Source organism: Macaca fascicularis, chromosome 14 (assembly GCF_037993035.2).
Source record: "Macaca fascicularis isolate 582-1 chromosome 14, T2T-MFA8v1.1".
In the NCBI taxonomy this organism is placed as follows: domain Eukaryota; kingdom Metazoa; phylum Chordata; class Mammalia; order Primates; family Cercopithecidae; genus Macaca; species Macaca fascicularis.
This window is the reverse complement of record NC_088388.1, coordinates 112144523-112158361: the sequence shown is the minus strand read 5'-3', so window position 1 is coordinate 112158361 and position 13839 is coordinate 112144523. Positions and strand designations below refer to the sequence as shown.

The 13839-nt window shown below is 42.7% G+C and overlaps 1 protein-coding gene across 19 annotated transcripts in view; it reads right to left on the bottom strand.

Moving 5' to 3' along the window:
* NCAM1 (neural cell adhesion molecule 1) overlaps positions 1 to 13839 on the bottom strand; it is a 311269-nt gene that overhangs the window by 49669 nt on the left and 247761 nt on the right. For all 19 annotated transcript variants that reach the window (XM_045371016.3, XM_065528978.2, XM_005579647.5 and 16 more), the window contains exons 6-8: positions 13297 to 13414; positions 12673 to 12842; positions 5847 to 5989 (exon numbers count right to left, since the gene is read on the bottom strand). In XM_045371016.3, coding sequence (XP_045226951.1) covers positions 5847 to 5989; positions 12673 to 12842; positions 13297 to 13414 — 431 coding nt within the window. The remainder of the gene's footprint in view (positions 1 to 5846; positions 5990 to 12672; positions 12843 to 13296; positions 13415 to 13839) is intronic.

Below are 13839 nucleotides of genomic sequence, written 5' to 3'. Positions count from 1 at the left end.
GAGCGAGATAGTGCAACTGCACTCCAGCCTGGGCGATGGAGCGAGACTCTGTCTCAAAAAATAAAAAAAAGAATAGGTCTCCTCCTTTGGATTTTATAAGGCAGCTTATCATAAATATACTAATGCCATTTAATGCTCATGCATTTTATAACTCTTTGCATGCATTCTGTGAAAATCAAATTTTTATTGCCAAAAAGGAACAAAGCAAGGAGCAGAGAGGTACACTAGGAATGAGAAGTATGAAGTCCTTGAGACCAGGAGTCAGGAAGCTTTGAGGATACCAAATGGAAGTGGTTGTGGGAGGGCTCCGGTCCTTAACAGCAGAGAATGCCCAGATGGTATGCGGGCTCTGGCATGTACCATCTTCATCAAACATGGCATTCCATTCACAAGTTGGCATTCGCGAGCCAACCCAGGGACACAGGGGTTAGGGAATTTTCCACCCACATCTAGATTTTTTTATTTCTCCAGCACTTGGAAATCTATTCTCCTTACAGTTTATCTGTTTTTCATACTAGGATTCAAAGATATGACAGCTGCATTGTTCTTTTTATTACATGGCAAGACTGCCTGATTGTCTCTGATGTTCAGATGGAAAAAGGATAGAAAAGACGCCAGAATCATAGCAACGCAATCCAGGGAATGCAAATAAGTTAGCAAACATTTAGTAATAGTCCACTAAATGCAAGGAACTTCTGTGAGAAATGAGATGGAAATATCGAGTTATGTCACATGATGTGGGAATGAAGAAGAAGGTGAGAACAGAGGAACGTGCAGAGACCAAAGGAACGGTGGGCCAACATGTCAAATGTGCTTGCCAATTCCACATCACTTAGAAGCTTGTCGGTTACATGCCAGGGCTGCAGGAATCAAGATCTTTCTTTTGAGAGACTCTATCACATTGAGTTGTATGTTTTTTCAAATCTGATTATTCTTGTGTCTCTCCCAAATCACTATGGTTCTGTGGCTTTTAGAATAAGTAGTTGCTAGTAACACAAAGCTTCCAGTGACACAACCTCTTACTTTTGTGCCTGGTGGAATGATAGGAAATATCTTGGCCCTAACCATTTGGTGAACGTGTGACCCACATTATGACAACCTGATATGCAAATGTACACACTTATGAAATAAATCAGGTATGATTAGTAATCCTCCAAAAATTGTTCTAGGTTGTTTTGATATTCATATTTTATTGTCTTACACACAAGTCTGTAGGAATATGTATATAAAACAAAGTGAAGCATTTCTATAATTTTCTTATGTATTCTATTATTCATGTGCCCACATACTGGATAAACCTGACTCTGATTGCTCAATGCAGTTGTCTTTTCCAGTGTTTAAAAGCAGGCCCTGAGTTTGTAATGAATGAGGAATTTTTTCTGGTGAAAAGGAAATTCCAGCTTCCAAAGAATCCAGAACTTCAAAAGTTCTCTTACTTGTGGGATATTCTGTTAGCCTAAGATTCAAGATTCACGGAATGCTTTTCATTTTTCCTATCTCTTCTGATCTCAATTCTTCACTGCTCTTCTTTCCTTAATAAGGCTTTATAGGCCTTTCTTTGTCAGCCATTTCAAAGGCATAGAGATGTTCAAAGAGGCATATGATGGATTTTTTCTGCCAGGGATAGAGTATGTAAATCATCATCTGTGGGTCTCAGGCAGTACGTAAATGACACCTGGAATTTAGCAGCACTCACTCAAACACCTGGCAATATTTAAAAGGAATCTGTGCAGGATGAGTACTGAAATAACATGGATGCAGAAGCTTTCTGAGGTATCACAATGACTTTCATACAGATGATCAAATTGACCCATTATGACGGTCAACTTTTTTGGTCAACGTAATAGTAACTACTAAGTAATGCATCAACTTTTGGACAGCTGATCTATCTTAATGATCTCGATGACCCAAACAATTAGGTACCCTAGCTATTATCAGTTGTTGAGCTAAACCAACTCAACTAGCTGAAGCTTAACTGATTGGTACTGGTCATTCTCAGATGAGTGATTAGACTCAATACAGAGACATGATCAAAGGTAGAGTGTGACCTGAATTCAGGCTCATTGTACTTGTTTTTGCTTATCTCCCCCCTTCTTTTATAATGAACAAGAACATTGGTATTCCATTAGAAAGTCAATAACCACATGTCTATGGTTGAATGCCCTCTTTTCCACCTCTTCCCTTAAGAAGACTAATACTAGACTACACTCGGCAGTGAAGCAAAACACAAAGCTGCTTTAACTCACTTACATTGTAACTAACTTTATTAAAGGAATCATTGAACCTTCCACTAAAGTAATACAAACCATGAGAGAGCACTGTGGCACCGTGGCATCAGGTGGCCTACCTTCTCAGCCACCGAGCCAGAAGGAAGCCATTGTGGCAGTCCAAGGGCTCTGTACTTGACCTTGTTTTAGTCAACATTTCTATCAGTGACTTGGACAAAGATATTGCAAATAAGTGTTCATACAAGGTTGGAAGCAACAGCTAATACAAATGTTAGATGACGACTGCATTGGAAGACTATTGAACTGCCTGCTCTTTGCTCTTGGGCTCTATGCTTAGGCTGGGATCCCCACTGACTGCTCTACTTCTTTACTTTTAATATACACATGGGTTGAAGTGCCCCGGACACACAGATTTCTAAGGTGAATTTCTAATGACAGTCAGTCCTGACTGGTTACAAAGATGGACTCAAACAGTCATTCTCAAGCCAGGAGGTGTTTGTATGTGTCATAGTTTTAGTAAAAATTAGAGGTGGTTACTGGCATTTAACAGGAAGGGGACTAGAAATGCTAAGTTTCTTGCAATGCATAGTACAGTCCCAGTGAAGGAAGCCTCTTCCCAAATTGCCACCATGACCCTGTTGAGAAGCACTGGTTTGCAACAAACAAAATGCAATTTTTAACATAAATAAATATAAAATTCTGCAATATTGGTTAACCAATCAATTGCATAAGAACAGGATAGGTGATATGTAGCTTAAATGGGGTTCATGTAAAAAATGACCTGAGCATTTTAGTTGACCACAAGCTCAATACGAGGCAACAGAATAAGGAGACTGTTAAGAGCTAATGCTCCTTTACCTGCATGACGGCATCCACATCAAAGAGGCAATGGCCCTCCTGAAGTCTGCATTAATTACGCTGAGCACAGCAAAATTTTAGGGGAGCACTAGTGAACTGAAACTATGCAGTATAAGACAACCAGAAAGATAAAAGGTATGGAAACTATGACATATGAGAAATAGTGAAAATAACTGGTGTGTTCAAGGTAAGAGGAGTGGACTGGAGGAAAGTCGAAGAATTTTTAATGGCTCTCATGCAAAGGACTGAGTGGCAGAGGCTGGGAGGACTAAGCAAAGGAAGGGGCAGGGTAGCAGCTCATTCTGCTCTTCAGCATTGGCCAACTCCCCTGCAGAGGACTGATACCATCACGTTTCAGACAGGGACCGACTAGCTTCCTGGCAAGGATGCTAGGCCAGGGTGCCAGGCGAGACTGGATGACCTCAAAAGGTGCCTCCCGAATATCTATGATTTTAGCATTTTACGTGATCTAAATCTCAGGAGGCTTCTTTACCTGACCAATTAGATACAATCATCTATTCTCGTTTGCTTAGCATATCACCCTGATTTTAAAAAGAAAATGGTTGTTTTCCACTCCTACAATTACAGTGACGCTAGTAATCTTGATTCCTAATTATATAGATTGCAACTTCGGATGGAGGAGAACATGAGGAGAGGCTGCCAAAGTAAAAATGAAATGTATTTTCTGTACTCCAACCAGTCATGAACAGCCCATATTTGTTTTCTTAATTATTAGCTATCCACAGTGTAAGATGGACAATATGCCTCTTTGATGTCAATATATAATTAACAGAAATGGCAAATTTTCTTATATAGAGTTTCACTCAGGCAAATATGTCAGTCCAGTGTCACATCACTAGCTGATTCGGAGGACTTGTTTTAACACTGATTTACTCATGTTCCAATAAAGTGAACTTGAAGGCAAGTAAAAGAAATACAATACAACCAATGTGGCTGGACTGAAATAACGATCTAAGATTAAGACAAATGATCTATAGCGATAGCAGAATTACATAAAATGTAGTCACTACTAGGCTTGAGACAGTCTCTGCTGGACACCTGTCTCCATATTTAGCAAGTATGAATGTGTATTAGTTCCTGGCTATTATTCTCATTCTAGAAAAATGAAATCATAGCTACAAGCCAGAAGTGCCAACCTATTAAAGAACCTCAGTAGGCACAAATCTTAATAACCTTTCTGGTCTAGATTGGCTGTTGAGCTATCCCTAGAAAAGATATAGAATTCAAAAGCATCATTCATCTGAGGCAGATATTATTTCTGTCCTTCACTGTAGGTCAAAGATATACACTGGGTCACTCTGGACAAAAATCTACTTTTAAGCTAATGTAGAAAGATCTGCCAAGCAGCAGCCTTGTGGTTTAAGCCCTGAAATGTACATTCAATCCGCATAACGCACATGAGTGGGGCTGAAATCTTAGCTGAGGGTTTAATTCTAATGTTGATAAAGAAAGTATCCAAGTAAACACCACATCTCTTAATCTAGCTGGTTTTCACAGTATCAAACAGCATATGTGAGTTTCAAAAATATTTAGCAGTTCCTCAGTTGACTTTTTGTTAAGTTGAATTTAACTCTGGAGGTAAAGGTTGCAAAAAATAATAGGTTATTTGGAAGAGCAATTTCTGTTCCATTTGATGCAGTTTTGTTTTCTATTAGTGGGAAAGAAATCAGCTCCTCAAATGCAAATCCCAAATTTAGCTCTGGTATTTCACACTATCCCTTTCTGGCTTTATTTGAGTTTACTCTCTCTAGAGATTTCCTTTGGGCAGGCAGAAGAGTGAAGATCTATCATTTTTGACATTCTGATCAGTAAGCAGTCCATTATAAGTGTTCCATAAGGCAAGGCCATTACTACTGAATAGGTGACAAAACCTGGGATAACTAAAACAGAGCCCATTACTACAGGATATATGAGATTAGATTGGAGAAGTACCATAAGAGGGTTTAAGTTGCATTAAAACCAAGCTTTTTCCTCCGACTTTTGGCCCACTCAATAATCAAGGGCTGTATGATGTGGGGTCACCTCAGTTTTTATATATTGTCAACAATGAAGTATCTTTCTGGTGACCTATAAATCCATGGACTTCAAAGCTCAATCTTTCCCACCATTTTGATTTGTCAGGAAGGTTGCTACAATGTTCTTAAACCCTCCATGAATATATTGAAAAACCGGGATGTAATCATCACTTAGAAACTGCTAAATATTTTTGCCTTTAGAACAAAATGATATCCAAATGTGACCAAGAATACAGGCAGACACAATGGCAAACAAGCATTTGTGCATAAGTGCATATATAGCATGAGTATACAAACACAAGAAAAAGAATTAATAGGTTCATTTTGAGCCTGATTATTTCTGGGAGATCTTTCCTAGGGTGCTCTTGAGATGATGACAATGTCACCTGGTGCACCTAGGACATTGCCTTCTCTTTGTTCCCTCACAGCTCCATAACTCGGGGATTGAAAATCACCATTGCCTCCTCCCCACAACATCTAACTTGAGCATGGCCATACATCACGCCCCCGCCAACCTGTCCAAGGAATTGTGCCTATTCCATTGCAAGGGGATGCTGAGCAGGCCATGTCCTGCAGGCTCGGGGAGGGAGGCCCCGGGATCTGGCTGTGGCCTCTGGTGACCATAACCCATCTCCCAGCTCACCAAAGAGAACTGGGCACGAGCAGACTCAATCTGCTTTGAGTCTGCATTCCAAGGCCCTGAAACTCCTGGGCAGCATGATACCTTTTCTTCGCTGCTGATGTTCCGGGTAGAAGTCCTCCAGGTGATGGAGGGAATGGGGTCTCCAGAGGCTTCACAGGTAAGAGTGACCTGCTCCTCCAATTCCATGGCAGTCTGGTTCTCTACATATGTGATTTTGGGTTTTGCTGAAAAGACAAAACATTTCTCTGAGTTTATCTAATTATCGAGCTTTCTGGGTTTCAACGATGACATGCACCTATCCAACAAAGGTTATCTATCTGCTAAGTACAAGACCCTAGTCTAGGTGTTTTAGGAGATACAGACCTGACTCCCCAAGGCTTACAATGATGTAGGCATGTGACAACACAGAAACCATAATAAATAAGAAATATCCTATCGACTAAGAGTGATAAGGGCAAGGAATGCAGGAGGCATGACGCAGCGGAAGAGTGCCTCCCTGGATGGAGCCTTCAAGAGGAGATGGCTTTGGAGCTGGGCCATGGGATTTTCAGCAGGTGGAACTCTAGGGTGGAGATGGAGTCATTTGAAGTGTAGGAAACTGATTGAATAAAAGCAAAGAAGCAAGAATATATGAAGAGATGGCTGGGAAGAGAACAGTGTGGCATGAGGCACAGGAAGCAGAGGCTGGATGGCTGGAATTTTACCTGGTGCCTGGTGGAGGCCCACAGACAGCATTTAATCAGCGACACAAAAGCTTCTGTATTTCAAGAAGGTTAACCTAGGGACATTTCAGGAAGCATTGGACTAGAGAAAACTTTGAGGTGGGAAAACCAGTTTGGAAGCCCTGGCAATGACCCAGATGTGCGGTAATGCTGGATTCTGAACGAGGTCGTTCGAGAGGAAAGAGCAAAGAGCAGCTTTGAGACAGATGCTGGAGTGGAGGAAGGTTCAGTAAGTGGCAACTGAAGAGAGGGCAAGGAGGGGTGAGAAGAACCAAAAGGAGCAATAAGAAGGAGTCCAAGTGACTTGGAGTCTTAACGACTGGGAGAATGGTATCAGCATTAACTCAAATGAAGAAATCAGGCAAGGAACTGGATGGGGGCTCTGGGGTGGGCTCAGGATGGGAAGGAGATGAGTTGAGATGAGTTCATTTTCCAAATGTTTTGGGTAATGCAAGAAAACACAAGCATTCCAAAGCTAAGTTAAATGTTAAAACATTAGAGAAAATTGAATTTTCCCAATTTAAAACAATTATGCTCTGAAATCGCTGAACTTTGTGTGGAAGAGAAAAGATAACACTGCACAAATTTAACTTATTTCATGAATAAAGGAAAAGGCCAGGCTATGGAAACAAACAAATGAACCAAAAAACCCCAAGAGAATGATAGCTAGTTTTTGAAAAGACTACATTTGCTTTATATTCAAATTCATACAGTAACCCTAAGTAGGCGAATAAATGACTGCCTATATATATTCTCCATGTTGAGGTCTTTGATGCTGATTTAATAAACAGAAAACAATAACAGAACTATACACTTTTTGTTACAAATGCCTGCTTCTACGTGAAATCACCTACATAGTTCAAATATTTGCCTAAAGGTAATGCATACTAACAGCCTGTTTAGCAAATCCTTTTTTGATGGATAGCACATAGGCACATCTCAATCCAATTTGGCCAAATGTTCATAGATTTCAGTTGATGGAGTCCACATGAATGAGGTAAACCTCATAGGTTTCCCTATTGTGTCTTCCTTGATAGATATGATTTTCGAGAATATTACAACTTGTATTGGAAGGAATATGTGCTAAGTGCCATTGACAGGGAAATTTTAGAGGGCAAAGTAAAATAAAGGTAAAATAAAAGAAGCATGAAAAACAAAAAAGGCTAATAAAATAAAATAAAATAAAGGTAAAATAAGAGCTGAATCTCTATATTATAAAAGTCACAGAATAAAAAAATTAAAAAAAAAATTCAGCCATACAACTGAATCTGCTAAACTCAACAGTTGTTTTGAGGTCCAGAGATAATCTCAGGAAGGTTGAATTTGGGGCCTCTTAAAATCTTGTCAGACTCTGAGATCTGGACAGTGTTTTGCTGACCTTCTCCTGACCTGCGGTACTTTGTCACGGCAGCCGAAGGTTAACAGAAGACAGGCAAGGGTCAGTTGCCATCTATTAGTATTTGGCCTTGGTGGCTCCATTTCACAGATGGCTACAGAAGGTGCATTGTATGACTCCTTAGAAAAAAGGCAAACCATATTCTTATTAAAACATGATCATGGCTAATTTTGTAGAGTCTACAGAGTGCTGTGGGAAGGAAGGCAAGCTTCCCACTGATAACTTAATTCTCTATTACTCTAGAAGCAGTGCTACTGTCAGAACTAATTCAGAAAGCTCAGAATGCCACCTTAGAAGAAGACAGTGATATACATAATTTATTGTCTAAATTGGGACTCTCTTGAGAGTGACATGAAAGGCTCTAAATAATCGCACCAGGACAAAGGGCATTAGTAGGCCAACAAAGACAAATGCTGGGGCACCCTACTGAAAAGATTTCCTCCCTCTGCTTTCCAGCATCTAGAGGAATCTCTCCGGGTTTCATCTTCCTATACCCCCCACCCTCTATTAATTAACCTCTCTTATGAGTTCTTGACTTTTGGATCCCTGTTCTATTCTCCACCTGCCTCCATGGGCCTTAGTGCCTCAGACTGTTCTACTGCACCTTTCCCCATATTTCCTCCTGTGAGTTTTCCAAGAATGCTTTCCACTAAGAGGCAGCCTTGTCTACTCCCACTCCAGTTCATGCTCCTACAACCCAAAGAAGAGCCCTGAGGCCCCTGTGTCCCTGAACAAAGAGGCTGGACACTATGCTATGGGGCATGACCACATGCACCTTCTTTCAGGCTGCTGCTTGTCCTTTGCTGTAACCCTCAAGGGCTGCTTGAGAGACAGGGCTCCTAGCCACTGGTGAACTTGCCTCAGCCACAGAAGCATGAGACCTCAAGAGCATTTACATGAGCATCAAAGGAATCAATACAGACAAAACTTCTTCAGAGGCATGCATGTGGACAGCAGTAATGAGAATTCACTGCCAAATTTAAAGGATGAGAGGATGCACCTACTTAGTAAAAGGAGCCTCTAGCTAATAACTAAGGCAACATGTGCTAGAACATGTCTTTTTCTTAGGAAAGAATGATGCCACTTAGATACAAATGATATCATAAAGTCCCTAATTGAGATATGTCCCGTACATACTGATGGACATCCCTTCTTGAAGCCACAGGACTTCTGGGCTTTTCTTTACTATCTAAGCTACAGGCTTCCTCCCTTTTCTACCTCATTGCTGTAGACTCTACTCCCACTTAGGGAACCTGCCCCATTTCTCCCCTAGCAATGGTCCACGATGGCAAGTTGGAAGGGGATGGAGAGGGAATAAAAGGGAGGAAGAAGATGGAGCCCTAACCAGCTGGTCCCCCCGAGGTGGCTCCCTAGCCCTGTATTAGTCTCTTCAACCAATGGGGAGGCCAGTGGAGGAGGAGAGAAAGGAGGATGAGAACGGGAGGTGGATGGGAAAAGGTGGTGGAGAGGAGGCACCAGGTTCCTTCAGGGAGGCTGTATGAACGCAACTCAGACTATGACAGGGGAGGATTCCCGTTCTGAGTGGACTCAGTCTCTACAAGTCTATGATTCCTGTCTCTTCGGGAGCCCGGCCACCTCTTCTCTGTTTGTCCCGCTATGCTCCCTATTCTTCCAGCTGCAGTTTTGGGAAAGAAATTGTGAAATGTGTGTGTGTGTGTGATGAAGAGGGGTGTATGTGTCCAAGGTAGGGGGTGGGAAGACAAATCTTGTCTTAGCAGTTTCCCCGCCCTACTCTCCCTGCCTCATGACCTCCTCCCGTCGACCTGACCCACTCTCTTCCCTCTACCATGGTCCCACATGGCCCTGCACTCACTGCTCTGGGGCAGCCATCACCACCAGAGAGGCCTGGAAGAGAAGCCGAGATCTGTTCATGCCCAGCCAAGTTGGGACTGGGTTGCTTTTGCAGAGAAACCATGAGCTATCTGGTGGTGCAGGCAGAGTGCACTAATTCTAGTTTTGCCAGACACTCCCTATATAATTCAGACACAATATGTGTTCTGTTGGGTTTTGTGGAGTTAACAACCATCACTGTTAGATTAGAGAAGGGACTTAGGAGCCACCTGCCTCGGTCTGAATCCAGAGGCACATCATCCCTCTGTGATCAGGTTTCTCCTTTGTAAAACGGGGATAATAATAAAACCTACATCATAGGGGAGTGATGAGGATTAAAAGAGTTAACTTACAGATAGCACTTCACAGAGTACTTGGCACATTATAGGTGTTCTGGTTGTGTTTGATATTATTATTATTATTACTTTATGGAGTTAAAGTCTAAAATAATTTCCAAAAGACAGGTGATGATCGTGTCTCCAGGCTTATCTCCCTGCCACATATGTATGTTTGCTTCATCACATAGAACTAATGACAGTTTCTCCATTTATTCAATCTAGTGCCTACTGTATGCGGGCTACTGTTTCAGGTCTTGGGGATGTATCTGTGAGTAAAACACACATAGCCTCTGTCCACAAGAAGCTCCCATTCAACACAGCCTGTGCTTTTCTTGCCTCTGTGCCTGTGCCTAGGCTGCCTAAAATTCTCATCCACTCCTTCAGCTGGGTAACTCCTACTTATGAAATAGTACCTTTTAATGACTTCTCTAACTTACATCACACAGGACCAGAGAACTTGCTTCCTACAAAACACTGTGCATATTGCTATTATGAAGTCCTAACAATGTATTGTCGTTTCAAATTTCAGCATTGACTATCTACATTAGCCTGTGAACCTACTGATGAGAACAGAGTCCATGTTATTCATCTTCTAAACTTGGCAATGACTGAGTCCATAGCAGTCACTCCAATGTTGCTGACTGACACTGACTATCGTAACGTTTGTGCTTATCCATTTATCTCCCTCTTTGTGTTTCCCAGGGTCAAGGGATGATATCCTCCTCATCTCTGTAGCCCCTCTGTCCAGCAACAATGGTGATCAATACACATTTATTAAATGAAGGGATGAACAAATGCATCTATCTTTTTCTATAATATGGAAAAACTTACTAAAACCATAGTGATTGGGGAAGATCAGTCTGAATTCAAGAAAAGACTTTCAAGAATATTTTTCATGAAGTTTAGCTTTCACTCTCAAATACATACAGTTAACTTGAACCAAACTGATAGCCTGTTTCTAAACCCAGCTGTTTACTACTGAATAACCAGCAGACCATTTGCATATAAAGTCTTGATTTTCAAAGGTCTGTGTTTATGAACAGTTCTCCTGATCAGGCTGAATAAGCAGGTCCCAACCCTGATTCCCGGGTGCACATTTTAACGACTTGGGGGCTCCATGCACCAGAGCTGCCCCTCAGACTGGCACCTCCTCAGCAACGCTGTCTACAGTAGACCAGTTTATCTGTGTGCTTTGTTTTTTTTTTTTTTTGAGACGGAGTCTCGCTCTGTTGCCCAGGCTGGAGCACAGTGGCACGATCTGGGCTCACTGCAAGCTCCAACTCCTGGGTTCACGCCATTCTCCTGCCTCAGCCTCCCAAGTAGCTGGGACTACAGGCGCCAGCCACCACACCCGGCTAAGTTGTTTGTATTTTTAGTAGAGATGGGGTTTCACCGTGTTAGCCAGGATGGTCTTGATCTCCTGACCTCGTGATCTGCCTGCCTCGGCCTCCCAGAGTGCTGGGATTACAGGCTTGAGCCACCGCACCCGGCCCTTATCTGTGTTTTCTAAACAGACGTGTGGAGAGACTCGAGGGCCATTAGGTTAAACATTTCTCCGCAACCAATTCTTTTTTCAAGATCAGGTCAAAATGCCTTTCAGTTCTGAAATGAATGGAAGTTTCCTGAGTTTATGAAGATGAAGTGAGCAGGGATGCAAGGGCTCTTCTATGACACTGTTTCACACAGGCCAGGGAAGGAAGCAAACAAGGCAAAGCAGCCAGCCTGTCGGCCACTAAAGTTACCAAGGGCCTATGCTAAGTCTGGCACTGCTTGGAGTTGCAGGGATAACGCCGTGTATGACAGCCAGGGTTCTGCTATCTTGAAGTTTACACACTAGTAGAGGTAGGAGACAGACAATCCCCAAAACAAATATGCAAATGACATGTGTTCAGGTACTGTTAGGTACAGAGAAGAAGATCCAGTAAGAGTCATGAGAGAGAGATGAGTGGAGGTGGGTGGGGGTGGTCGCAGTGCAGGGGGAGCTGAATTAGCCAGGGCAGTGGAGGAAGGAGCCACTGAGAAGGTGAGTTTGAGTTAAGATCTGAATGGTGGATCAGAAGAAGGCAGTTCAGAGTGGGTCAGAGGGAAAGACAGTCCAAGCAGAAGGGATACCAAGGGCAAGGACCCTGAGATGAGGAACAAGCTTGGTATGTCTGAGCGACATGAAGAAGGCCTGTGTGGTCGGAGAACTTTACATGTGCAGCAAAGTGAAAGAGATGAGGCTGGAGAAGAAGGTAGGGGCTAGTTCATGTCTGGTCTCGTAGGCCATTGCAGGGAGTCTGGCTTTTATTCTGGTTGCCATAGGGAGCCACTGGAGGCTTTCAAACCGATGAGTGGCATTTAGGTCATTCTGGCTACTGTGAGAGAAGGGAATGAAGTGGACCAATAGGGAGAGTCAGGGAGGCCAGGTATGAGACCGTCCCACTGCCCAGGTGAGGATGATGGTGGCTTGGACTAGGGCTTAGGTGATGGAACTGGCAAGAAATGGGTACACTGGGTTATGTTCTGAGGGAGAGTGACCAGGGTCTTACTGATGGACTGAATGTGCAGAGGAAGAGGAATTGTGGCAGAGCAGTGACCTGGGCCCCCATTGCTCTTACCGAAGACTTTGAGGTGGATGGTCGCATCCTGCTCGCCAGCCTTGTTCTCAGCAATGCAGATGTACTCAGCCTCGTCGTTCTTATCCACCTTTTTGATGGTCAGCTGGGAACTATCGTCACTGAAAATGTACTTCTCGTCATCTTCCTCTTGCTCTATCTGTTCCCCATCCCTAGAGTGTGTAGAAAGGCAAAGTAGCATGATTTCGACCACAGAAGTAAGATGTTTATTTTTAATTAGGTTCCACAGAATGCAGACTGAGTCAATGGGAAAGACTCCTCAGTCTTCACAAAAAGTTAAGGCACCAAGCTGAACATCCACAATCACCCTTTATTCCTCTATTCCATCCTCTGACTATCCAAGAGCTGCAACTGTACCCACAAAGGTTTAAAAGTGGGCTCCCAAGACCACACCCTCTGGCTCTGACTCTGCCCCTACAAGGCTGAAATTGAAGGAATAATCAATGCACAAGCAAGAGAATCTTAAAGAAAAGAGTCCATTCTTCTCCTGGGGTTGATATTCCTAAGAAGCCCACATCCATTTCACTGAGACACTAACATGGAGCAGACTTCATGATGCCCCATTCTCCTCTAGTCCATGATAAAAGGCATGAGCCAGTGTCTTACTTTGTCCAGCTCATGGTGGGTTCCGGGAAGCCTTCGGCATCACACACCAGGGTGACGGACTGGCCGAGGTTGGCGGTGGCATTCACAATGTTCTGCCTGGCCTGGATGGTGGGTGGCACTGAAGGAAAAAAGGGTGTCATGGGGTGGTTGTGAAAATTTGGAAGAACCCAATGGCCTGGAAAAGAGACACCACTCCAGGTCAAGAGTTCTCAGCCTGTGGGACAAACGTCCTGTGCGGCTACAGAGTTAGTGTCAGGAATCGAAATTCGTGTATGTACTAAATAACTTCTGCAAACCGAATAGACAGTTCTCCTACAAACATGCATTGTTTTGTTTTTCATTAGTTGAGAAGCTATAATAAGACATTTTATTCATGTTAAGATGGTATTTAATTTATAGTTGCTATTTTTCATTATATATTTTCTCAGTCAATGCATACTAAATTTAATAACTACTAGAGTCAGAGGAACTCGATGTTAAAAAGGGGCTCTTCATACTGGAAAAAGTTGGACATTACTGCTCCCAGTGGTTAAATGGTTAACA